Source organism: Ooceraea biroi, chromosome 3 (genome assembly GCF_003672135.1).
Source record: "Ooceraea biroi isolate clonal line C1 chromosome 3, Obir_v5.4, whole genome shotgun sequence".
Taxonomy (NCBI): Eukaryota; Metazoa; Arthropoda; class Insecta; order Hymenoptera; family Formicidae; genus Ooceraea; species Ooceraea biroi.
Genome location: NC_039508.1, coordinates 4,436,941 through 4,464,203, shown reverse-complemented (window position 1 = coordinate 4,464,203; position 27,263 = coordinate 4,436,941). Strand labels below are relative to the sequence as shown.

Sequence of the window (27,263 nt, the reverse complement as noted above, 5' to 3'; positions counted from 1 at the left end):
AATCAATTTGCGTCTAATATATGTAAGTAAATACATGCAATAGCATGAAAAATAAAATAAATTGATGTAATATTAATCATGGTAAGTCATATGTAATAGATTAATAAATAAATACTATCTTTTATCTCATATGATTAATTAATATTATAATGTAGCTATTTATTTATTTATTTAATCTGTGTCAGGAGAAATGGATATAATGGATATAAAATCGTGATAATAGATTTTAACATGATTTATTTTCAAAATAATTAACAATTTCGTACAAATATAGACGTTTTATAAGACTCGATTCGATATCCTTATTCCAACAGGTTTTCGTACATATGTTATTATTATCATATAATATCGATCTGCATGTGGTAAATATGTATAATATTCACAAAATACTTCTCACTTTGTATAATAGTGATTTATTAAAATTCATATAAAAGTCGTTTATGTAACAAAAAATGGCTTCAGGCATATATTCTACGTTTTAAAATTTATAGGCATTTATCAATCGTTGTATTTGTTATTATCACTCAATTTTTAAAGGCACTGGAATATTCGTAATATTTTGTATTAATTGAACTAAAACTGATTGTGTGTGTATGTGTGTGTGTGTGTATGTGTGTGTTGTAATATTTACTATTTTTTATGATTCCTTTACAAAATAATAATTGTTATAAAATAGACGCTTGATCTAGAGACACATGATGCACGTACATGATAAGTATTCATTCGCTCCTTTGTTTGACATTTGTAAATATCTCTTAAATTTATTTACATTTTTCGTTCTAATATTGCCTTCTTATTACAGATAGACATTTATTGAGAGTAATGATTATTTGCAGCCTAAGTCTTGTTATTATGATTGTTTAAAGGGATGTATCAAGTTGACAAGTTTGAAAAACTTGATTTTTCGGGGTTTGCATTTTTTAAAAGTATTAAGTGTCTAAAATATATATATAATATTTTTTCCGATAACGATTAACAAAGTTATAGAGGTTTTAATGTGACGAGATTTGTGCTGTAGCGTGCGCTCACATACGCTTGGATATGGTTTGTGTTTGCATATATATGTAGCTATTGCTATTTGAATCTAACGGTTCTAAGAACAGGTATTCGGTTAAAGAGGAACCAATGATTATTTTCGTAAGCTTCTCTTCTCCGGAAAAAGCATAGGCTAGACATAAGCGGCGTTTTATAATAAGTACTTTTAAAAAAGTACTTATAGAAAAATAGCCTGAAATTTTAGACCATAACATTTTTTTAATAATTGATGTAAGAATACATAAATAAAAAATCTGGTATATAACAACCGAGATTGAAGCCTCCTCTTTAAGATTCTTAAAGTCTTTTTACTTTTGTGAATATTACCGTATCACAAAATAAGTCTACCATAAAATAAGATTTGGAAAACATTCTGTACACCGACAGTTGCTACAGTTATATTAAATATGCTTATCGAAAATAAAATGTTTAAATTTATAGTCAAAAGTACATTCTAATGAATTAAAAAAATAATTTTTCGGTCGTTTAACTTGATACATCCCTTTAATGAATTAATGATTTCGCTTTGTTTTCTTTACTCTCACTGTCTTTCTCTTTCTTTCTTTCTCTTTCCTCTTTTTTCTTTCTTTATCTTCCTCTAAACTATTAAGTCATTAATTAAATAATCCAGATCGCGTCTAGATGGCAATACAAATATGATAGCGATGTTTTGAAGAATTTTGGTTTTTGTTTTTTATCCTGTTATAAAATTTATATACGACATTGTGTTGCCATAAATATGTGTTTAGATTTATCGTCATCTAGACGCAACAAATTAGATTATTTTATTAATGATCTAATACTTTATTTTCTCTCTTTTATCACAATATACATTCGTATACCTTACACTTTATTGAATTTCGCTATCGTAAGAAGACAACGCTAAATTGGCACGCTTTACATAATGAAATTGATGTACAAAAAGTGCATATTATAAAAACATATCTACAATAATTTAAAGTACAAGATTTTGTAAAAATATTCAGCATCCATTAAGATGCTGGAGATTTATCAATCGTACTATCAGCAGCAGTTTCTGTTTTCACAATTAAAGAAACATTATTTTGATCCGTTATTAATACACAGTGTAACTTTGTTACCTAATATCTAATACTAAATTACTTATTTTCGAGGTACTTGATGTTGTAAGTCAATATCTTCAAAAGGTAATAACTTAAGTCAGTGGCACTATTCATGTCATGGTTGACATATTTAAGTTTCATTATACTATATATTACATTTTGTCAAACATTTCATATATATTTCAATTTCTCTTATGAGAAATAGAAATTTTGTATTGAGCATGCAGCATGTTGCTAATATGATATCAAATTGTAAGAGCAATTGTAAGTGCGATCAATCAACTCTTAGATCAGTCAACAATGAATTAAACTTGTTCTTCTGTACTTGATAAATATTAATCATTGAATCATCTGCAAATACCTATTTTCCTCCAGTAACGAGCTGAGTGAAGACGTCATATCATTGATGATCATATTGACACTAGCTGGCAAAGGTTGCGGTAAGGACATAGGATGTGTTGAGCTAGATACGTTAGTTTCGTGGGTTTGCGAGTTATTTGCGGACCAGTTCCTGCATTGCTGGACGTACTCCAGTGTTCTGCGATAGGAATCCTGCCTCATACCTTGAGGAGGTTTTACCGAGCCTTGTTGTGACTGGCTAATATCTCTGCACTGTATTTCCAGCAACTGCCCACTATGTTGGTCGCTATGATGATTTCCATAGTTCCACGAACAGGTGCAAGTGTATTGTTGCTGAGGATTGGTACAAATCTGTTGCTGTTGTTGCTGCACTCTGCAAGTGTTTGTTTGTTGAGCGTTGCAAAGCTGCGGCGATGTTGTCTTCGATGCGTTGCCGTCGTTAATTTGGTGCTGCGTGCCATTGAAATGAACGCAGTTACTGATTTGTGAACAAAGCGCTGTCGACTGCTGAGCTGGTTGCTGAGCGCCCGAAGGATTGGTTGTCAGCGTATTCGTCGGCTTAGTTTGGCTTGTAAAGTTCAGCTGAGAACAATGCGATGACATTTGATCGCACTGAGTGGTCATCGTAATCTGTTGAGTAGTGTGTATCTGACTATTGGGTGTCATCATCGGTCTCGTACACTGACTGGACGGTCGACTGCATTGTGAATTCGGATGGGCGATAATCGGCGGATTGGACATGGGAGCCGTCGGCTGCGTGCAGTTCGGTGACAATTGCTGACAGTTGGCTGGCACAGTTCGCATCTGTGTGGTGTGATTAGATGGTGGCGCGCAATTCTGGTTGGAATGATGATGATTGCGCTGACCGGTAGTACCGGTGCAGTTTGCATTTATTTGTCCCGCGCAACCGTAATTTGGATAGTAAGTGTGATTCGCCTGGTTCTGCGGACAATTTCTACTGAGCTGAGCGGAATTTTGATGCAGACTCTGCGGTGCGTTCTGCGGCGCTAATGCGCCAGCTGCGGGAGATGGTAATGGTTGATCGCTCAAGTGAGGAGCTGGAGCATAGTGCGAGCTAGGGGACAGGACTGGACCCGTTGCTGGACTTGCCACTTCTCCGCTAATAACCTGAGATCCATAACTCGGCGGTGGACAATACTGCGATGGAGACTGTATCGTACTCGAAGATTGGCCGTAAGGAGTAGAAGAAGAATTCTGTTGATAGTTCTGACAGGACTGTTGAATTGGTTGCTGAATAGGATAACAGTTCGGCTGATGCGATTGGTTGTAATTACACGCGAGCTGCATCTGACGTGGGTATTGTACGGGATTCAGGCAGATCGGCGACTGGCAGATCGGAAGTGGACTATTGCGATAAATGATTTGATTTCCGCCCGCTTGAACCTATAACCGGCAGTATTGATTTCAAAGTCAAAAAGAGCTCATATGAAAAGTATTACACACTTAAACAGACACGCAAGCGTAGTTACCTGATTGAGATACTGCATCATCTCATCGGGAATGACCAGTTTGTTCTCCACCATTTCACCTTCACCCACCTCGTCTAGAATTACCTCTTGATTAGGATGAAACTCGGGCAACTGTGCGGATCTTGGTCTGGGGGATATCGACGGAGAGGTTCTTTGGACCTGATTACTGCGAATAGGTTCAGACATTCGTCGATCGCCTGCCGATTGGGCACAATGACCACTTGGATTGCTCCAGTTACCTGGCATTGTCTGAATGTTCTGCACATAGATGACATTTTATTTAAAAAGCTATTTTTTATTGCTTTGTGCGTAATCGTAATATGGAACGTACCTGAAGAGACATGTTTTGCGTTTGTACGACAAGATTACTCGCTGAGTAAGGTCCCGGAAGGTGACTCGACGAATTTCTTCTGCCGGACGTAGTGCTCATCTGGCTACTTCTTCTAGATGTACCTGGGCTAATTGGATCGTAGAAACTATCCGGTCCCAGGGGTCCCATTCTGACGGCACTGAAGCCGCTTGCTTGGCTGCTTCTTCTACTACTGAAATCCGCGGATTTCATGCTACCGTAGTACGTGCTGACAGTGCTGTTGCTGTCTCTTCGCGGTTCGCCAAGCGGCTGCAACCTCAATTGGAGATCGGATAGACTTGTCTGTCGAGTTTGCCCGCCGCCCTCCACCTTCAGATCAGTGATTCTTCTATTGAGATCGCCGATGTTACCCTGAGGTACAATACCACGAATTCCTCGTACATTTGCTACATTTGCAATCGGTAGATTCGGCACGCCTTTAGCATTCAGTCTTCCTTTCAGGCCTTTCCTCGACGTAGGTGGTGGCACTTGTTGTTGCTGTTGCGATTCCATTCCACCAACCTATAGACAATATGCAATGATTACCAAATAAGCAAGAACTATTATTTTTTATTCTAGTGTTACAGAAATAAAAACTTATATTTCTAAATTTATTTCTTTATTAGTAATTATAAATACAGATTTATTATATCTATAGATTTATAAGATTGGCACCTATATAAACATATTTATTTTTGGAGAATTTTATTTAACTTAACGAAATATATACATATAAGTGATCAAGAAGACTCACCATAGCACGTAGCGCTACAGGAAGATCGGCGATGTCTAGATCATCGGGCTCTTCGTTCCACGGTTCTTCAGCAAGAGCGACTGCATCGCTGGTAAGAGTACCTACTCCAGCGATTTCATCGTTGCAACCACCTAGTAACGGACTACCCTGTTGTTGCATTATACTGGGTGGACTATTGGCTTCGCTCTCGGATTTTACGCTTGGGCTCGAGATACTAGGTGTCTTCGGGTGGAGATCCTCGCTTCTACTAGGACTATGACCGCCGGTGCCAGCCTCATCACTACCGCCACCATCGCCATTGCTACCTTTGTGCCTCTTGTTTGCATAAAACTCTGCGCCATGTACAGTCTTAACATGTTTCCTCAAAGACGATGGATCAGTATATCTTTTGGTGCAGCCAGGTGCTTTGCAGACGTAGGGTTTCTGCACAGAAAAAATACCGATGAAATAATAAAATTTTCGAGTTAAGTTTTATTTTCTTCAATGATTACTCTTAATTTTTCATTAAACTAAGAGATAACTAAGTAATAATCTACAATACTGAACAGTAATGAAATATTATCTAGCACTTTGTCGGACTATTTAAATCTTATTCAACTAGACAATTTTTGTTTATCCTGAGAGATAATAAGAAGAAAAATAATAGATACCTCATTAGAGTGAGTTCTGTTTTGATGCTTTGCTCTGTCACTAGCGTTGCTGAAAGCTTTGCTGCAGCCTGGATACTCGCAGGTATATGGTTTTTCGCCGGTGTGAGATCTGAGATGAGTTTTGAGATTTTCCAATCTGGAATAAGCCTTGAAGCAGCCCTCAAACTGCTTCCATAATAATAATGAATTAATCATGTTTTGTGAGTGACTAAAAATTATAATTGTTTTTGCGAGATATTTCAAAATAAAATTCAATAAAGTTTTTGTCGAGTAACAATATCTATGATTTTTTTAAAGTCCGTAAGTGTATTCGTATGTGAATGCATCATGTAATTAATTAACACAAAACATTTTCAATTAGCAGGAATAAATAAATGTTTTTTACTCACGGTACATTTATGAGGTTTTTCTCCCGTATGTCTTCTCATGTGTACGACCAGCATGTATTGAGCTTTAAAAGGTTTTTCCTCTCTCGAGCATTCTTCCCAACCGCATACAAAACTTTTCTTGTTGGCATGTATATGATCGTTATTGATATGTTTTACGAGATCATCCTAGTTTGGAAAAATACATATTAATGAATTCTGATATAAATAATTTTGATATCATGAAATCGCGAGAAATATAAATATAAGAAATATATGATTGTTAACTCTGTAGAACCTGAAGTTATAATTATGTTCTAAATAATTTCAAAATATATCTCAATACTATGTAAAATTATTTTTCCATTACTTATTGTTCTATTCAAAGCTTTATAAAATGTAGAAATCTGCATGTGTCACCTGTGTAGGAAACTCAAGACCACAATCCCTCCAGTGACAATTCGTCTCGATGAAATCACCAGGTTCGTCTCTAAGATCTTCGCTCGGACTAAGACCCTGAGGATGTGTTGGTGGGGCGGTAGTCGTGGTAGTATTAGTGGTCGTTGTTACGGGTTCTCTTTTGACTTTGGTGGCGGTCCGTCTTGAAGAAGTGTCGGCTTCAGCCGTGACCGAACGAGTCAATGACTCCGTTCTTCTACAAGACTCTGCATTCTGTACGTGAAAAAGAATGATCAAATAACTATCACTTCTCAATTTCTGTTAGAATAACATCGACAAGTTATTTGCAATCCAATGGCTAACACTTTTTATACGTTGCGTATCATATTGAGATCTCTTTTAAAATTATAATTTAGTTCGACAATTCATAAAAAAATTAATTTTCCATAAACAATCGAGATCGAGAATTTTGAGATTGGCTCTCGTGTACTACATTGAAGCAAGACACAAATACGACGGACGACGGAGAACAACCACAATGTGAATGAAATGCAAGCTAATGCAAAGCATGTCAGTAAACACTTTTCAGGGTGCAGACACACGACGTGGACCGTGTATCGTGGAATAGAAAATAAAAACGCTAGCATCAGTGCACGTACGGATGCAAATAAATCAGAATGGGTTGTCACGACGATGGCGGTAAGAAGAAAGGACAAAGACGAGGAAGCGATGGTCGGAGTGAAAGAAGGAAGAAGGACCGGTAAGAAGGAAAAATAAAGGGCGTGGGAGGGGATGGAATCGGACGAAATAATGTGCGCGAGATTGCTTGTAACCCGAGGACTCTCTTGCGCGAGAGTAACCCAATCTTTCTTTTCGTCTCTCTCTTCCTCTGTCTTCTACCATCGTCGTTGTAGTTAAACGAAGTTAACAGCATACGAGAAAAAAGGGCGAGCAAGCACAACAACGGGAATACGAGGGTATGATTATTTATTCCCAATGAATCGATGACGGGCCACCGAGCGTACCTTGGCTTGCAATAACGATCGAATGGCACTCCCGTCTGCCATTGCAAACATTATTACGTTCGTCTGGTTCGAAAGTGACGCCCGATCGCGACGATGCGTTCGCCGCATCAAGGAACAATCGATCGCACGAGTCGAGATTTATAGCTTCACGCGCGCGTGCGTTTTGTCCTCGTGGATTGAGGCAGCAGGATTTAATTGCAAATTTATAATAACAGGACAGCTCGCTATTCGCATCGTTTCGCCTTGCTTACCTCACACCTTGGTGGCACTGCAGCTCCGTGAGTACCAATTGCCGCTGTGGAATTCGGCGGCACACCGGGGTATAATTGCGAATGAGGGGACAATCCATGAGCATGGGGGTGAGAATGTGGATGCGGCGGTGGTGGTGGTGGCGCTTGCGGTTGTAGGGGATGCCCAGGTAAAAATGCGACTGCGGCGCTCCTCAAGAGGTGGGCTTGCAACTGATGCAGGTGCGGTGCCATACTAGGATGCACGCCTAATGACGGGCTCATTGCTGCAACATAGTACCAATTAATTGATTACCGATATATAAAAACCCCAATTCCCTCATAAATGTCCTTTTGTCAGAATTAATTATTCATTCCATGTTTATTCACAGTTATTCACTTCAATAATCACGAGTGATATAATAACGAACTCTGTGAAAACAGTAAAATTTGTAACATATAAAAACACTATAAGGTACGTAGACATATGATGAATAATCAACAAATATAAATTAAATATCATTTAATGATTTTCATGACCGCTTGAATGCGGCATGGCGGTGATACGAGAATAATTGATAACCATCAAAATCGGACTGTATGTCCATTTCCTTGACAGTCCGAACACGACACGCCGGACTTCCGGCACGTGGCTTGCATTTCAATTGTGAGCCTCTGGTGGCTATTACGAAACCATAAGCCAAACGCGTAGGTAGAAACTATTATGCTGTGCATACATGATACACCAAATAAACTTACTTTTTAGATATATATTTGAACTAATGTTATTGTAATGTCATAGTTTTCTCTCTCAGTTATATTAAATCAAGTTTTAGATATGATTAAAAATTAAATTTTTAAAGAAAGTTCTTAATAATCATTGTAAACAAATTACGAAATAAAATGTAATTATGATTAATAAATTTGAAACATTTCAAGAATTACCTGCAGAGAGATGTCCATAGCTTCCACTCGCGCTACTACTTCGTGAGCCATTCACGATGGATGCTAAACTGTTCGGACTGAAGCGAATCATACTATCGATGTCGAACCTATCTGAATACGGCGAACTGCTTAATGCTCTTTTCCGACTTGCTCTGATCGTCGACGCTCTTGGACTCCCCAGTCTGGATGATGCTGAAACTAAAATTAAAAAAAAAGAGAATTGTACAGCTAAACAATTTTAAACCTTCATTGTTTTCTCTAACCTTATTTACTTACTTGCTATTTCATATAAAATAAAATAACAACAAAATTTTAGATTTAATAGTACTATTAAATAATATATTTTTCGTTTTTTCTCAAGATGAGAATTTTTGACAATTACAGCTGAGGTGATCATTAGCTATGCGAGCAGAATAAAGTCCAACAAAAAGTAAAGAAGAATCATAAACGTAGATGAAGAAAAGCAGAAAGAGAAGCAGAGAGAGAGAGAGAGAGAAAGTCGGGAAGACCGACCGATCTTGCGGCCTGAACGTTTTAGCAGCGATTTGCCTGCAACCGCAGCACAACGACGTAATATACAAACCACTTTCTTAAGAGCGTGGTGGCGGCTCGCTTATACGTACCATGTACATTAGTTACATGGTGGTGGTTACGTTCTTCCATCCTTCTCTTGACGCGTTACCCTTCTCTCTCTCTCTCTCTCTTTCACTCTTTCTATCTCTCTGTTTCTATTCCTTACTCTATCCTCACGGGTAATACCCACAGGATTAAGCTGCGAGCGCTCTCCGTCTCGCTTCCGTGCCTCTTTTTTCTTTATCGTTTCATTTCACGTCTTTCTTCATCTCTCTCCGTCCCTTTTCTATCGAAGAAGCAACGCGATACACAGAAGACGAAGAGCGGAGTCTCTCTACCCTTCTTCTCGATTTCCACTCGGTTGATCTCTCGTTCGCGCACAACGGGTATAGAGTTACTCGCAGTTGGGGCCCCGCATTTCTTTTTTGCGAAACCCGCTCCTCCACCTCCTCCTCCTCCTCCTTCTTCTTCTTCTCCTCCTCCTTTTCATGTCACATCGTGCTGGCTGCGTGAACGAGCTCCGCTTTGTTTCCTTCATCGGTTATTAATTCGGTCAGTGATCAAATTTACACTGATCGCACGGCAGAACGGAAACCAGCGGCTTGACTGCCGTGCGGTTTTTCCGCATGATCTGAGACGATCGTGTATTCAATGAGTAATTTATCGCTGTCCGCACGCGCTTGTTTCTTGTAATCTTCTGCGGCTTTCCAGCATTGTGTCTGATAATTCTCTCTCTGACGTTTGTAATTATTTTATTTTTAATTAATCGAATTAATAGAAGTAAAAAACGGTTAAACTACAAGAAAGTTTAACGAATGATCCAATATTTCAATTGTTTTGTATTCGTGCGAGAATTGATAATATCTGCTGGCAGCGCAAAGTTGGTCCATCACATCCGGTTCGCGCAATCCTCACTGACTTCAATGAATATACGAACGAATCTTCGTCCATCCCTTTCCGCTCACTTCGAAGCTTCACAAGCGAAGTGTTCGTGCATTCTCCTATTCTCTTTACCAGAAGCAACGGCTTATGATCCCCGACGACATACTTGATCAGTTCTGGCTCTTCTCTTTCCCTTGCGCCTGCAGGTCGAACATGGGATTGAGACATGTAAATTGGTGCAATCGTCCATTCCGATCGGCGCGACTCCTTCGATGCTATTACGCGGGACACGCCACGGCGCTATAGTGCTTTTCAAACTGTGTCTCTCGCGATATCGAATCGAGCTGACTTACAATTTCCGCTTACAATTCCGACATTGGTAATATTTTGGAAGGATTTTCATGGAGCATGTTTTTGAAATCAAAACCTTGATTAGTTTACTTTATAACAAATAAAATATTTGAATCTTGAGTTTATTAAAATATTTCCAACAGAAACTTTAAACGCACGCGCGATATCTCGTCATATTTCGCAAGCACCAATTATTTGCGATTACCGAAAACGCTCGTACATGTGAAAATCGTACGCATCGACAAAGAGATCAAGTACAAGTTGAAAGAAGTGGATGAAGCGAGTAAGAAAAGGAAATGTGAGACAACCTGTAGGGTAGGCGCTAAGGTGTTAATGAGGTCGTGTCGCTCCGAGTCGATTCAATTATGCGGTGGTGGCGGCTAACGAGGCCCCGTTTACCCTTTGAATCGTCTTTTAGCCTCTCGGGCTCTCTTAACTAGTCGATCTCCTACCTGCCGGTAGCTGCTAATGCTGCCACATCTACGGCTAGCACATAGCTCGGCACATAACTCGGTTCATATACGCGTTGGGGAGCACACAGAGAGATATTACATATGGACATTAAAAAATATCCTACATAGAAAATATATCTTCGAATCTAACTGGGACTTGGTTCGATTTTCCCAAGAAATCATGAATTCTGGTGGAGAAATCTATAAAGATCCGAAACAGAATTCTAATGTTTCGAAAACGTGATAAGTAGGAAATCGAAACATATCTCAGATTTGCTTTCCATGTTTTTAGTTTTCTGACTACGAAAAGAGGTAATAAAAATTCTGATTCCATTTGAAATGAAATTCTGATTATTCTAGCGCGATGTACCAACTTTAAAATAAATTGGATTGATTTGGATATTGTAGATTGGGTTATAATACTTAGGATATACTTAAAAAATTTCTGTGCGAATAGCGGATATGCATCACAGTAGAATATGCCTTACCATCCATGAACGGGAAATCAGTGGATGCAATGGTGCTAGCAGCAGGTCCCGCTGCGTGCAAGATGTATTCGTGTCCCAAACCTCCCAGTCCTGAAAATACGAAGAGATTTATATAGCAGAATTAACAAGACCAATCGAGATAATAATAACGGATATCGTCTCGGTTCGTCCGAGAGGAAAGTAAGACGCGTCATTACCGCAACATAGATCACACACACGCGACGGATCGAATTCAAAGAGCTTTTGTACGCTGGAAGAGAAACTTCCGGCGGAAATGCGGGCCCCTCTTTATAGAGTCCAACATAGCTCGTAAAGGAAGATAGAGTGTACGTTCTTCGTGAACTTCTATTTGCGTATTCGGATAATTACCGTGTAACGAGGCATTGGGACTGTGAGTGGAAGCCTGGAGCTGGTGATAAAGGTCCATGTAGTTGATCCGGTAAGCGGGATGCAGGGTGTGCTCCGAGAGGGGATGACTTCTGCGTAGAAAATCTCCGCCGGAAGTCCCGTTGCCAGCTCCACCCCCTCCGGCTCCGCCGCTACTGCCTCCTCCAGCACCGCTGCTACTGCTGCCGCCGCCACTTCCGCCACCGCCGGGTATTCCGAGTGCAGTCGTACTTCCGGATAGTCTAATAAATGCAAACGTAAATGCATTAGAATTAATTATTATTATAGAATTAATGAGGAAATAATTACTGCTAACAGAAATCCAAAAAATCCAGTGAAATCTAAGGAAATTAAAAAAATCTCGGAACGGAAACGAAACGACTTACTAACAGATCATGATAAAAACTCACTTTTAAGCTAACAGTCTAAACTAACGTAATCCTCATTAACAAAACATATTTCTGGCGAGCCATTTATAATTTATGGCGAAGAGCAGGAAGAAAAGCATTTTCGTTTGACGGATGAAATTACCACACGCTTCGTGGACGCGACAAATGGCGCGTGTCTCGCGTCGTCAAAGCTTCTATTCGCGTCGCTTCTTAACGCGGACAGGTGCCCGCCGTCAATGGCACGGTCGTACGATCAAAGTATAACTTTGTTCGTGAGATAGGATAATTGCGTTTTTGTTTGTGGTCCACACGTTGATGTCACAATGCGCGCGCTCGTTCACTTCAAGGAAAGGGATTGAGATTCCAAAAGAGAGGAAGCAAACTGCTATAAGAGTGACGGTACATCTCGTTTTGAATGATGGCAATTCGCCACGCTCGAGGCATCGAGAAATGATGCATGTCTACAGTCTTCAAAGATCCTCTTCCCCGACATTCGGGTTCATCTATCGGGTTTCGTTACAGACTCTCATATGCAAACAGAACTGTGTCTTTCAAAACTATCGAGCATGCGCTTATTCCGTGTAAACATCATACGATGTTGCGATATTAATTGTAATTAAATGTAATATTAATAAATCAAAATAAATTCCAAATTTATGAAGCAATATGCGTTACATAGCATACACGATGTTTTCGAATTCTTTAAGAAACACAAACAAAGAGGAGAGAATTATACTTTCTTCGCTAATCGATTCTTACTCCAAAAAGAGAAGAAATGAAAAGAAATCTCAACATTTTAAGACAAAGTTTAATTAACCATCACAATACTTACGGCGCGAATGTGTGACAGAGCAAATAACACGCTATTGCAAATGAAACAGAGACGGAGAGACGATTGGCGCGTGTCGTAACGTTTTAAGGCGGATTACAGTGTTTGAGTCGGTTGCTGTCTAAATATTGGCTCCGCGCTTCCACGAGTTTGCTGAGTAAAGACAACCGGGTCGACTGTTTGACTTTGCTCAGTGTCCACGGATTTTGATTACTGTATGTTGACTACTCGCTTACAATAGCCGACCGTGTTAAAACGTTTGTCGCGATACTCGTTGACAGCGGTCGATGGATCTCTCAATTCCGTATCGATTCTGCACTTCAACATAAACGAGTAAGGATCCTAGATGTCACAGAAGAAAATTATAAATGGATAAATAAATCGATCATTAAGATAGGTCTTAATTCTATGTATAAATACGTATATCATGCGTGTATGTGTGTGAGATGCTCTCCATGAAACATAATCTAATTCAGCGACCTTAATTAAGCGACGAGGCAAAAATTAGGACACTTCGACATCCTGCTTAGTGCTGAATCCGTGAAAAAAATAGACTGAGAATCAACGGGATCACAGATGCTATTGCAATGAAAATATTATCGACTCCGTCGGGCTCGGACATTCTTGTTTGCTATTCTTCATTTTTTTTTTCTTTTTGCACCGGAAGAGAAATAGTCGAAAGAGAGACGGAACTTGAGGGCTCTCGAGGGAAGAAAAGAGAGAGAAAGAAGGATGGAAGCTGGAAAGGGAATGAGCAAGAGCTATGTCTATTTCCAATCCTGCTGACTGCCAGATGACTCGAGGTATGGTTCTGCCTCTGGTCTGTCTTTCCCGTTTTTATCGCGTTCCTTTTTCTTCGCAGGTTTTGCTTTAAACGCCTGCTGCACTTCGCGAGTTTTTAGAATGTCCATGTAACTCATGAGACTCATTGATTCTTTTTTCCCAGCGAAAAAGAAATATGAATAAAAATGCATAAGACAAATTATGTTTATAAAAGCTCCGCTTTTCTTCTTATGAAATGTTATTGTTCCCATATTATCTACATATCCAACGATTTAAACATTGGGATCGTTCGGATTTGTGATGTAGCTCGACGTTGAAACGGTCCGCACGGGAAATACGTGCAGCGCAAGAGAAACTTCACGTTTTCCTTTCTTCTCGTGTCTCACCGTCTCTCGTGTTTCACTCCTCTTCACTTCTGTCTTCCCGACCTTCGAAATTCGGGCTCTCTGTCGCATACACGATCCCGGCACATCCTTCTTCCAGTCGTTGTACGCCACGGCTTTCTGTTCTCGCCGAAACAGTCCCCACACCGACAGATAAAACTCGAGTCGTTAACTCGACACGCCGGAAACCGATGCATCTATCTTTATCTACGACCCGTCTGCCTCCGAAACCCAGACATCTTTTGACATTCTTACGGCCACTGTTAATTTGTCTTTTTTTTCGACGACGCTCAGTAACATTAAAAGTCTCGCTAATTTTCGACCAATTTAAAACATCAAGACTTGCAGAGCCCTATTTTATTTTATTGCATTCAGTGGAAACAAATCAGCCAAGCATAGACAATCAATATGATTGTCTATGATTAGATACTATTGTCTATGATGTAGATTATATCAACATTGTTGGCTGTATTATAATACATGCAAATTGATTTGAAAAATTGGAAATTGAACGGAACTTTTCTGATCTAATATTAGTAGTTGATAATAATTGCAATTATCAATTACATGAGAATTTCTCGAAATTTTACTGACGATAATTCGGCAGCCACTGACAGACACGCGACGTCTCGGCTGGTTTAATCTCAGAAGAGGCAGCAGGAGAAGGGACGACGAAGCCGGCTGAAGAATTAAGGTTTGCAAGCTCATTAACGTGACTCGTGGTAATGAGGCGAACTAAGCGGCGCTCGGGAACATCTGCCTGGTTTCCCAGTTGCTTTGCAAGCTGAAAAAGAAAGACAGAGACCACAACGACGAAAAGAAGCTTGTGCGGGTATGAGAGGCGGCCGAAACAGGATAAAAGGATGCTTAAGCTTAAGCAGAAAGCCGATCAGCACGACGTGGAAAGGCGAGAAATTTGGCTTTTGCCTGATTTTATCCCTGTCCTAAAATGCAAGACAATATAAAACGATTCTTAAGCTTGACAAACGACAATCTCCTTGCGGTCATCATTTCTCAAAGTGGAAGTCAAATTAGAATATTGATGGAAATTGTTGAATTTTTGTAATCCTATTGTAATCCTTTGTAAGGAAATTCATATAAGCTGCTAAAACACAGTTTGTATTATTAATCACAAGTAATTATCTTTAGCGATTTGACAAAACTATTTTTCATATTGCCCAGAGTATACTGGTAAACTTTGGTTCGGAACAAGCGAGAGAGTAGAAGGTTTATGAGCTTTAGAGTCATAGAATTTATGCTGCGCCTTACTGAATGCACTATCACGAAAATGATGAAGAGAAGGAAGCAAGTCACCTGGCAGAGACTTCACGGTAGCGAATAACTTCAAATGCGAAAAAGAGAGAACGAAAAGCGATTAAAGCAAAGTGCCGAGTGTCGAGAAATAAATATTTCTTTAATCATTATCAATTGCCACTGTGTGACGATGTAGGTTGTCTGTTTAGGGAATTGCCGCAGAGACTGTCTGGTATGAGTAATGGAGATGGCCGAATATCATTCCATCTTCCTCGCGGATTTCTACGGTAGCTCGCATAATCCAGTCATTGACGTCGAGTAGCTCCGTAGCGTCGAGCCCGAGGTGATTTTTCGCAACTCCTCACGTTCTTCCCCCGGGTGATCTATGGTCGCGATCCTGGCTCGGCGCCAGAAGAGAGTTTTCTCGCGACGGTTAACGGGCATCACAGTAAACTTCTTAAGCCCCTACTACGAAAAGTCGTGAAACGCGTCGACTTGCAGCTGGAATTATTTTCGATGAGCATACAGATATAGTTCTGCGCCTGGCGCTTATATACGAAAAACGTGCGGAGTCATGGGAGGCTCTAAGCCGTATAATCTTATATTTAGCGCATCTCGGGCCCTTCAACCTTACGCGAGCTCAAACAGTCGAAGTAGTTTTTACGAGACCGTAATACGATCATGCAAAGTTCCTTCTTCTTTGATTATGAATTATCATTAACTAAGTAATTCGGATTGCGCTACAAATATTGGAGAATTTTGCTTTTTGACGCAAAAGCTTTTTTGCCTGCTAAAAATACATGATAAGCTGTGCTGTTATGAATGTGTTTAGTTTAAGTTCATCTAGACGCTACCCGAATTACTTAATATTGACCTAATATTGGATTCATATTCATAACATATATTCGGTTTTTTAGTGTTTTTAATAACGAATATAAGTTACAACCCAATATTTCGCCTTATATTTATATGGTCCAAAGTAGCAATGATAACAATAAAGACAAGAATGATGGACAGCTCTCGCAAGACAGAGCGATAAGATTAATTGCACAGGAATCCAACAGGAGCGAGATTTTCGAGACGAGTTTTGAACGCGGGAAAACTCGATTGCGGTCAGGTAGAGCCTCGTTAATCAAGGTATTTACACGCGAGATTGGTCGCCGACCTATCGATATGCGGACCATCGTCGTGGATCGATCGGAGCCGCGCCTTCGTTGCAAATCCGGCCTAACGGCGGTATATGCTCGCTCGCAGCGTTATTTATAGGCTATTCGAACGCTGCGTAGCGCGCGTCTCGCGTACGTGCGTTTAATTCATTTAAGCTGGAGATTCGTCCTCGCTTACTTTGCAGCGGATGGAACGCGCTGCGCCGGTCACAAGTTACGCGCGTACTAGTAGCCGCGCAATTAGCGCGTCAAGATGCCTTTCCTTTGAGATTTAGATTATCATAGATACTTATAAAACGTTACTCTGTTTGACAGTCGTGTGATATTTAAATACAGCATATACGCGATAGCGATGGCATAAATAAATAAAATATATTAATATCAAAATAAAATATATGTATTATGCTTTTATTATGATAAGTTTTGAGACTGTGTCGTCATATTTTTATTAACAAAAGCGTATCTTCGTTTTACTCTATCATACCTTTTTATGAATTACGTGATTAACGCGGTTTCGCCTGACTGCACAATCGAGCAATGTTTGTTAATACATTTTTTGTGTTTCCGCGAGAGAAATTTATCGCGCCACCTGCTAGATTTATAGCGGTATTCAATCTCTATCTCTTCTTCCACGATTGCCAAGCGGCTCCAAACTAATCAAAGTTGTAGAATTTACTCGATTGATAGCATATAATATGCTAATATGTTAAAAGTTAGGTGTGTTTAATGTGTGCATAACGTTAAATAATAATAACAGAGCAATAAATGTTAAACTGTACAAATTGCATACATTTTTTATATTATTAAATAACTCTGGTAACTACATAAAAATTCTCTTTAGGTCTTATGGTTAGCACGAGACTGATGACTTTCATTTTTCGAGTTTCTTGGAAGCTGGGGCAACTGAAGCATAAAAACTTTTGTGCTTTTCTCTTTTCAAGTTTTGGTAAAACGGATTTGCGGAACAGATAGGCCACGTCATCCACTGTTGAGCAGGATCAAAGACTAAGCGCCACTAATGAAGTAATTCGTGCACAAAAATGGTACACGATACATTATGAATTATTCATCATTGTAACTCGATAGCGTCGGTGAAATGTTCTATCCTGACCTACGGAATGTTAACTGCCGACATTTTCCGAATAGGGTTGAGTCTTTTACTTTGTCGTTGTTAAGAACCTTTTCTATTCTCTATAGAGTATAGAGCTTAACGATTTTTAGATATAAAGGGATTAGGTTTTCAAAGTAAAATCAAAGAAAACCCTAGGTATTTAAATAGCACGTTACGACGTGACGAAGTATGCTCTCATTCCAAGTAGCGGCAATAATACCGTAAATCCTTATATACCGTTACTAATTGTAAGTGAAATGTTACCGGAAAATATGGGACATAACAAAATACCGTGCGAGCGCTGTGCACCGTGTGGGATGCACTCGTCGCTGACAAGAAAGATCGGCATCCAGAGGGCTGCAGGTAGACGAATATGGTGGGTACATCGAGGACTGTGACTAATGACTCTATTGACAGACCATGGAGAATCGAAGGACGCTTATCGATGCGAAGAAACCGGCAAGGTATTCATTCCCACCTCGTGTTACCAAATGTTACTCCAAAAACTTTTTCAGTTAGTTATAACGAGACTATTACATAATTATCGAATCATTTTTCATGGTTCTCTTCTTGTCAAAAGTTTATCGACGAAAAGTTTTGCGAGATATAATTATAATTAACTGCTATTATAATTTCAATAATACATCTCAACGATTCAACAAGCATTTCTTTGACAACTGAAGTTTTTCTCACGCGCGTCATTAAAGAAATATTGTTGTTGAAAATTTCTTATCTATTTCTTATTATTATTATGATATCCACTCTGTTAAATAAACAGTGCGATATACGTGTTAAATCTGTACAAGATGGCAAGCACATTCTAAAAGATGTCTAAGTAAATCTTCAAACGGATGTTTAATTGAAGCGGACGCTTGATCTCGCGTTTTATATATATTTTCATGCGTCTCCCTTAAATTCCTTCCCTCTTCGGTGTCTTGTAAGAAGACTCGTGCAAACGACGCTGTAATCGCGCGCGTGTGCTCGCGCGAAGCAAGGTCGGTCCAAAAGCGTGAGCCTACAAGGTTCCCTCTTTCTTACCTCTTCGCCCTTTCCACCTTTCCACCTCTCGAACCCCTTTCCCGTTCCCGTTTGCGCGCTAATAAAATGCGCTCCGCTCGTTCGCTTCTTGCAAAGCCCTCTTTACATTTACATGCCCGGGCTGCTCGAGGCGCGCGGCTACGTGGTCGTGAGGACATCGCGCTCATGAATTTATCTCGAATCCTCTACTACCACTACTACTATGACGTGTCTGGGCGCGAAGGAAACGGTAGAGGGGCACAAGAGAGGTAGGTGACTGAACGACCTGGACGATGTCACTGGACCAGTTCCAGGCACGGAGAGAGGACAATCAGAAGTTCCAAAATTAATCGGTGAACTCGCATTTGCGAGGATTCGCAACTTCAGATTTATTAATTACGTGCATATATCTAGCTTTAATCATCTCTATCATTGATGACGAACAACGCACATTAAAGGATCCAATCGATTTTCTCAATCATTTTGACTCAATTTATTCGATTTTACCAAGTTCTGTTAATTAGACGTTCATATTTGGAACTTTATTTTTTAATAAAATTCAAGTAAATATTATAAATTGTCGAGTACATATTTATAAGTCCGGACTGTCAGTAAATATCGAAGTTGTGGCGAGTCAATCCTGAATCGGAACCAGCGTTCAGTGTTCGTGATCCCGGGATACGGGCGAGGATGCATGCTCGATGCTCGCACTTGCGCGCGATACCGAGCGAATTGTAAATAGTGTGGCGCGCGGAGGACAGGTACGCGAGCTACGCGTCGGTGGCGAGCGAGTCCAAGTGGGCCCAGAGGGGGTCTGGGGCCCAGATCCAGCCGACAGCGCGTCGGAGAGGGGAACGGGTCGGGGGACGCACGGCAGGAGAAGAGAGAGAGAGAAAGAGGGAAGGACGTAGGATAAAATAAGAGGAAGCGGGACATAGGACTGCCAGGCCGCCGGCGCTGGGCCGCGCGTGTATCCGCCCACGTAATCTTGATTGTCGACACACCTCCACCTCCGCTGGGCCCTCTCTACTACGAAACGCACCAACACGGATACCAATACGCGCGCGCGTATCGCCTTCCCTCGAGGATGCACCCGCGCCGATACACACTCGCGTAAGCGCGAGTGAATCCCGCTGGGCCTTATGCCCGTCCGGATGCAATCTGCACGATAGGCACCAAGAGCGTATATCGAGGTCTGGTGACTGCATCGTGAGAGACGTCGATCGCGTAATTGAATCGCCAAGATATACGTGATCATAATCGACTGATCGCCGGAAATGGATGCGCGATCAGGCCCAGCCATCCTGCGACTTACCGCGCGTAAGTAGTTCGTTCGTGTTACATTGCTTGATTCGATCAGCCAATAGATTAGCGAAGCGCGCGTGCAACTTTGGGACGCAACCCAAATAGGAGGTTGTACTGATAGGATGTAATTACGAAGAAGACGTTATCTTTCTATCTGGCCACGTGACGTGTTCAGGGACATCCACTCTTGAAACGTCATAGGATCTTCGTATTGATAGAAATTACTTGCACGGCAACAAATCATTTTGAGTGAGTGTTTGTACAACATGGACGATGACATCTGCGTAACTTAGGACTATGTAAGAAAGTAACTGTAGAGACTTGTCAAGTTCACTCGAACCTCGGCTGCAACTTTCGATTCTCTCATTCATTTTCACTCTATTCAGTCATATTTGCGTATCTCACATCTTCGCTTCTCCGAATAGCACATTGAGGCTTGAGTGTACATTTCACTTTGCCGTCCCCGTATTCGAGTTTGTGCGGGTGACTTCCCCCGTGCTCACCATAGAATGGGAGCTGAGACAGGGAAACAAATGAGAGGCCGCGGACTATAATGACGCGGACAGCAGGAGGAGAACGGGAAGAGGGGATAAGAAATTGGATAAGAACGTAAGGTGGGTCGTTGTATTCTCGGCTGCATTTGTGCGCGTGCGAAAGCGCGAAAGGGAAGAAAAGAAGGAAGGGAGGGAATGAAGCTAAGGTGGAGGATTTATGAACGACCGAAACAGGCTGCGAACCCTAGCCCTTCTTCTCTTTCTGCTTCTTTTTTTCGTTTTGTTTCGTATTCCGACCTTAGCACGAGTAGTATACCTGGCCCTGTCTCGCCGCTGCGCCACATCGCGCCGTACGTACGCAAAAACACAGTTTCATCTCTCGTCCCTATGCTCTTCATTCCCCTCTTCTCTTGCTCCTCTAACTTTCATCTCCAACTGTCTCTTTTTAAATTTTACATTGTCTCCATCGTGGTTGTGACAAGTCGATTAAGTGCTCCTCCTTCGCAGCCTCGTTGTTTAGTTGCGAATCTTGCGACCAACCATGATCCTGTGAAGTACGCTCAAAAGGAAAATCGGTAATGTGTTGTGCACATGAAATTCTGCATTCACATCTATAAGATTCAATTATAAATTTGGCATTTAGCTAATATTTAGATTTTGACGTAAAACAGATGTTCTCACGTATCTGTCGTACTTATAAGAATAAGTGTAGAAGATCGCACTCGGATGCCTCGTAGCAGACCCAACGTCCAACGGGCGAGAACACCAGTGGCGGATCATAATTTCATAATGCAGAGATCCACCTCTATTGAGACAGCGGCGCGGATTCTCTTAATTAACGTCGTGTTATTCAAAGCGAATTAATTAAGTTCCAAGATTTAGGATCAATTTAGATCTTCGATTCGCGATAACTTCTCCGTTTGCCTTTCTTCCCACGAAACTTCTTACGAGACCCGTTAGCGAAGCTGCAGCATACGCTACAGAGTGTTATATCTTATGCATTCATAATTTCCGGAGGAGAGGAGAGACAAGAACAGGAGATGCGGAGAAGCATAGTGGAATTAATGTCGTTGGCGTTGTTGTTATTATTGTTGTTACTGCTGCTGCTGTTGTTGCTATTGCTGCTACTGCTGCCGCTGCTGGTGATAGTTATGAGGATCCATGAGGGCCTTACGTTGCCTCGTGGTATAACGTGGGTAACTTAATATTCCGGGTAATAAATAAGAGAATGCGGTTCTGTCCGCCCCACAAAAAACTTCCCGCGGGCCAAAGAGCAAGACGCCCACGCTCCTCGTAGTACCTACAGTCCGAAGTGGCCCGTCCACCCACCTCCCCCCACTTTGCCCCGCGAGCGAAAACTTTGGGGGCCCGCTCTTAACCTCTGTGGCCCCCACGCTTAACACCCGAACGTTATCCCACCACGGTATCGCGTAATTAAGTTATTACGCTCGCGGGGCAACAGCCGCGCGGGGCTCTCATCTGCCGTACGATGGATATATCGCTTTCCTGTTACTTTCTTTTCTCGGGAAAAGAGGGATTTCTTCTACGAAAAATTATAATATTTCTATAGAGCATTCTAAGGCAAAAATTTAATATAATATCAATAACAATTTATATCAATAAAAACAGTTTAAAGAGCATTGCTAACTCGATTAATAAATACAGAGAAACATATGTTTAATGTACAATATAAGTACAAGTCACTGGTGATACGTAAATGCAATAATATCATTATTAGCTCGAAGAAAAATGCAAATATCTCGGTGTTACCCGCAAGCTCGTTTTCACCTGCCATTGATCATTCCTCACTTATACTCCGTTATTACGGAAACATAATATACTTGGATAGAGCAGATGTTTGAGAATGTGTTAAAAGAAGAAGATCGCCGTTTCGACACGAAGCATAGCGTGTACAAGTTTGACCGTTAAAAATCAACCTTTATAACTTTCCCGTGGGCAAACGCTTAACCGTCATTATCCACTTGTATTCATTTCACTCTGTTCGCCATGTATAGCTGGGTTAAGACAGGTGATCCGAGCTATTTATGGAATAATTATGCGCTTTCTAATAATATTGCTATTCTAAAAAGAAAAAGTATCAATTGATAACTAGAATTGATAAAAACCTCGTTATTTTAATCCAAATATTAGATCGGTGCATAAGTTGTTGTTGATTTTGCATTTTTAACATAAAAATGTTAACGAGAACCGTTTTTAACAGAAATACAAAATGCTTTTTGTGCTGCATAGCTTACAATGCTACGCAATGTAAACGACTCGTAAATCGCATACAACCTGTTTGTCATTAAATCATAGAGACATGAAAGTTGTCGAGTGTGTAGGAGAATAAAATTGGTGAACGAAAGGAGAAGATGAGAAGTTCAATGGAAGGTGGGGAGGAATGAAAGAACACGAGAAGGAAGGCAAGAATGTCGGTGCCTGAAGTCGAGTATACTGCTTCTTGGACTACGCTTCGGAACCGCGTCTCTATCAGGCATCATAAATAATTCCGCTGTATACACCAGTATCTCGTCTCTGTTTTCATACACATACACGCATATCCATCTCGGTTTCTCCTGCTTCTCATATCCTTCTTCCCCATGGACTCTCACGGCGTTTTTCGGATACACCGTGAACACTAAACACGGTGGCATAGCTGTATCTGTGGACCGGTTGGACTAGGAGTGTACACGTGTGTGTTGAGCCCTTTAAAAGAGATAGCACTCGAGATGGGAAAAAAGAACAGGTGAAACCTGCTGAGGATCTCTCTCGGACCAGTCGATCGAAACTGCATTGTTGCTTGACTTTAATTAAATCTTAATTCTACACGTTAAACTATAAGATTTCAATATGCATCTTGAATTATATACGAATTATATATAAACAAGAAATATAAATAATATTTTCTATGTATTTTCATTATCATAATGAGTCTATATATCCGAGATCATAAATCTCGAAAGGAAAAACTTATAAAAAACGCTAAAGAATATACGCCAGAAGTGAGAAAGTACGCGGAGAATGGAAAATAAGTAGAAAACGGGATGGAAGCGCATAACAAACATATTGAAGTCTTAATTGTTGATTAAGCGCATATTAAAAGTTCAGAGTGACTACCGATATCGATACATGGTAGCGATCGATGAGCAATCGCAGTGGCATAAGTTTTAAGATGGAGCGGCGTGTATTCCCCCATTTTCGCTTAACTGAGAACTTACGATTCACCGCTTACGCCGATGCGATCTCCGACGAATTATACTGCGGTCAGGCTCGCGAATTATACCCGTTATCTCGCTACCCGCGCCTTGTAATCAAATCGTTTGACGCGGGCAAATAAATCCAAGACGTGCACGGGATACGCGTGCGCGTGCATCGCCTTTTCTCACTGTTAATTAATTCGTTTGTGGCATGCACGCGGGAAACGCAAAGCTTAATTAGCAAACGTCGAATCGGCGAGCGTTGTCGACAACGAGCTATCGTGCACACGGCGCGGATAGTGGTGTCTTCTTAAATAGAATTTCAATTAAATCCTGATTGAAAGGACTGACTAAAAAGACTTGGACGACTAACAAGATTGGCAGCTGAAGTTGAAGCCGCATTGCTCATCCCTAACGAGCTCCGCCCTAAAGACGAAGCTGACTTTAAACGCAACTGTTTACTTCAATCGCAGAGACCAATCACGTTGAGTGAAAACGATCGGATAAATATAATAATATAATAATAATATAATAGAATGATACTTTTATCTCATTATCACTTCTAATAGTGATATAAGTGTTCCACAGTAATAATATGTAAAAATACAAGTTGACCTACAGTCTTTGTGTGTGCTAAATAATTACTGAAATGTCGGTAATGCGTATATTATTATAAAAATAAAGTTACACAAGTTGCACTTGAGAAATTTCAGAATTTTTAAACATTTCGAACGTCCCGACAGATTAAGAAGCCACAATTCCACTAATAAGAACATGTTACAAAAAACCATTCTGCGAAATGTTATTAAATAGTTACCGAGTCCAGACACGCGACGAGGGGAAAGAACAAGAGGATCGAATGCCGAATGCATTCAAAACCGACCGTCAATCGGCGTCGCCTTCCTATTGGAGGCATGTTCGCGATTCCAGGCGAGCTTCACCCTGGAAACGAAGTCACCCAGGCGGAGGTCTTTATTCGAATCGCGAAGGCGAATCACGTCCGCGCCAAGGAGCGACATCGTCTCGTAACAAATATGTATCTCCCTCGATCGGGCCCTATATCCTTGTCCGTATATCCGCGCGCGCAGCCTGCACCCGTCGAGACGGGCCTACCTGCGGCTACTAACACGAGCGCGCCTAACTAACCAGCGTACACGTTCCTCTCACAACAGTCCGACCTACAAGCCATTCCTATGTTCGTGTTCCGGTAGCAACAATCACGATCCGGTCTGCACGCGATCAACGTCGCTATCTTTGTGGAGGCCCTAACTCCAAGTTACGGGCATAATTACCATCCCCACTTCAAATTAGAAACTTATGAGAAATATAACTGCCGTTTTTTATTATTCATAAAACGCAAAGTCGGAGATAGTCTGCAGAGGAGTAGATAATATCAAGGTACACATCAGTGCAGAAACGCGAAATGATAAAACAAGTGTGGTTTGCCTATAATGCGTACTTTTCCAAGTAATTGTCATTTTTGGGAGCCATTTTGGGGATGTACCTTAGTGAATTAGGTTCAAATCTGATTTAAAGCCTTCCCTACGACGATGAGAAAGAACTGGACTCCCGTAACAAAGAGATGTCTGCTCCGACGACGGGTCTTCCAGCGCGGGTGTGCGCATGCGTTCGTCCTCGTGATTGCATTCGTGTTACTTCGGGCATCCTCGTGTCTGAGTATTCGTCCCGAGGGGTCTCTGAGAAGGACCGGGGTGACGCGTGTGTGATGGTCGCACAGGCCTCCCTTCCTTCGATGGAAGAATTAACTAACATAGATCGCTTCAAGCAGCACTAATTACTTTCAGCTATTAGTAGAATAATTATAAAGGCGAGACTAGATTATAACAATCTTGTCATGGAAACAAGGACCGGAACGGAAAACGACGATCCGGATGATTCGTTGATCTTCAGAGAGAGTCGTTGTTGATCATTGTATTAAGTCAGTTTTGAGAATAAACATGCATAATAGCCTTTGTGATTCTCCTATCCAGCGAATTACAGAAACGATACGACGATCGCACTATGTTAGCTACGGCGACTCAAACGATTCGCTCTTCGTTCCAATTAAGACGGCTTTAAACGTCCCGAAGCTATGCCTGCAGGAATCTCGCAGAACTTCGCAGCATCACGTTAATGAATCCTGCAAGAATTTAAAAGCGACAATCTATTGGCTTGTAATATATATTCGTTCCCTTTTTAGTGTTTTTAATAAATACATGTTACAATCCATATTATTAAAAATACTAAAAAACGCGATGAATATGTGTTACAACTCAATAACAATTGATTTTTCAATAAATCAATGATCAAGCTGTTTTAACGAGGAAACACGAGAGCACTTGCACAATAGTAAAAATAGAAAAAAAATGGGTCCGAGAGCGGTAACGAGATCTGGCGAGGGAGCCTATGTATCAGACGCTCACTTGCTCGGAAGCCGCCTTTAACTCATGCCATGAAATCTTTTTCGGTCGTAGCCCTTCGTGGAAGGTCTGATCTTCCAAATCAGTAGCCCGGATAAGATAACCACGCGATGATTATTGCAGCATCAAGATCATCAGCAAAAACGATGCGACCTTGTCGAGTCTCGGCAGCATTTCTCTTTTTCGATTCTCGGTCGTAATGAGTCTCCCTTATTTTTTCTTCTGGCTAATGTTTTTATCACGAAATACAGCACGCACGTCCGAAGAGATGTTGCGAGTATAGGATTCGCATTCGTGACACTTCTGCCATCCGCAATTAATTCCGATGGATTTTTCTGCAATTTGATTCTGACAGCTTGACGTCACTGAAATTTGGATGTGCAGCTCGTGCCTCGTTTCAACATCCTGAACAAGCGAGAAATTCAGCAACGATTCGCTCTCCATTATCGCGCGAGCTCTCGAAACTTCAACTTCGTGAAATGATGCGAGGCGATCTCGAATTCCCGACAGAGCCTCCTCGGGTCCACGGAACCGGTAAGAACATCTCGGACGATTCGATCGTAACGTCTCGCGAACGTAACGACTCCACATTCCTACGAGAAAAATGTCGACCGGGAATATTCCTCCCGAGTCGGTCTCGCGCGAGAAGGGCGCAGAAGACGGGGAGCGAGGCCAGAGAACGAAGATGAAGGCCGAAGAGAGAAACTCATGGGTACCCGGGAGAGCGAGAAAGAAGCAAAGGAGCAAAAGAGACCCTCGGAATTGCTTCACACGTGGCGACAGTCGCGACGTTTTCGCGCGCGCGTGCGTATGTATTTATAGCGGCTGGCGCATTGTCGGCGAGGGGGTGAGGGGAACTTAAGGGAGAGAAAGAAGGAGGATGAGAAGACGGGATAGAATTACGTATGCGCGAGTGTGTGTATGTGGAAGGGGGGATTATTAGCGTCAAACATGCAGCGTGACCTAGGAATCATCCGTGGGGATAATATAATAATTAAGCGATGAACGACTTCATCGGCCAAGTCTGAAATTCTTTTTTCACGCTCACATTGAGAGAGTATTTCGATGTATGTAGGTCGATTCAGAAAATAATCAATTCCA

The 27,263-nt window shown here is 41.1% G+C and overlaps 3 protein-coding genes across 3 annotated transcripts; all 3 read right to left on the bottom strand.

The window, feature by feature from the left end:
• Positions 1 to 219: 219 nt before the first annotated feature.
• LOC105278484 (zinc finger protein GLI1) lies at positions 220 to 6,326 on the bottom strand. Its single transcript, XM_020031399.2, has 6 exons — positions 6,110 to 6,326; positions 5,721 to 5,885; positions 5,071 to 5,493; positions 4,299 to 4,838; positions 3,968 to 4,225; positions 220 to 3,881 (listed from the first exon to the last, which is right to left on the bottom strand). Exons 1-6 carry the CDS (start codon positions 6,161 to 6,163, stop codon positions 2,457 to 2,459), a joined length of 2,865 nt encoding a protein of 954 aa, XP_019886958.2. The 5' UTR covers positions 6,164 to 6,326; the 3' UTR covers positions 220 to 2,456.
• Positions 6,327 to 6,354: 28 nt separating this feature from the next.
• Positions 6,355 to 11,621, bottom strand: LOC109611563 (transcriptional activator cubitus interruptus-like). Its single transcript, XM_026968466.1, has 6 exons — positions 11,615 to 11,621; positions 11,428 to 11,517; positions 10,220 to 10,336; positions 8,682 to 8,879; positions 7,761 to 8,023; positions 6,355 to 6,757 (listed from the first exon to the last, which is right to left on the bottom strand). The coding sequence occupies exons 1-6, from the start codon at positions 11,619 to 11,621 to the stop codon at positions 6,476 to 6,478; spliced, it is 957 nt and encodes a 318-aa protein (XP_026824267.1). The 3' UTR covers positions 6,355 to 6,475.
• LOC109611569 lies at positions 11,622 to 13,961 on the bottom strand. The gene is made up of 2 exons (XM_020034462.2): positions 13,820 to 13,961; positions 11,622 to 12,174 (listed from the first exon to the last, which is right to left on the bottom strand). Exons 1-2 carry the CDS (start codon positions 13,959 to 13,961, stop codon positions 11,660 to 11,662), a joined length of 657 nt encoding a protein of 218 aa, XP_019890021.1. The 3' UTR covers positions 11,622 to 11,659.
• Positions 13,962 to 27,263: the final 13,302 nt, after the last annotated feature.

What these genes read in the sequence shown, in the direction of transcription:
- LOC109611569 (XM_020034462.2), bottom strand. Translation starts at nt 13,961, where the DNA reads ATGAGTCTCATGAGTTACATGGACATTCTAAAAACTCGCGAAGTGCAG. An exon ending in ATACCTCGAGTCATCTGGCA is followed by an intron (nt 12,175 to 13,819) that starts GTCAGCAGGATT and finishes TTCCGTTCCGAG; the next exon opens with ATTTTTTTAATTTCCTTAGA.
- LOC105278484 (XM_020031399.2), bottom strand. Translation starts at nt 6,163, where the DNA reads ATGCTGGTCGTACACATGAGAAGACATACGGGAGAAAAACCTCATAAA. An exon ending in ACAGAACTCACTCTAATGAG is followed by an intron (nt 5,494 to 5,720) that starts GTATCTATTATT and finishes TTTTCTGTGCAG; the next exon opens with AAACCCTACGTCTGCAAAGC. An exon ending in CGCAAAACATGTCTCTTCAG is followed by an intron (nt 4,226 to 4,298) that starts GTACGTTCCATA and finishes ATCTATGTGCAG; the next exon opens with AACATTCAGACAATGCCAGG.
- LOC109611563 (XM_026968466.1), bottom strand. An exon ending in TGATTTCCCGTTCATGGATG is followed by an intron (nt 10,337 to 11,427) that starts GTAAGGCATATT and finishes TTCGACCTGCAG; the next exon opens with GCGCAAGGGAAAGAGAAGAG. An exon ending in TTCGCTTGTGAAGCTTCGAA is followed by an intron (nt 8,880 to 10,219) that starts GTGAGCGGAAAG and finishes TTTTAATTTTAG; the next exon opens with TTTCAGCATCATCCAGACTG.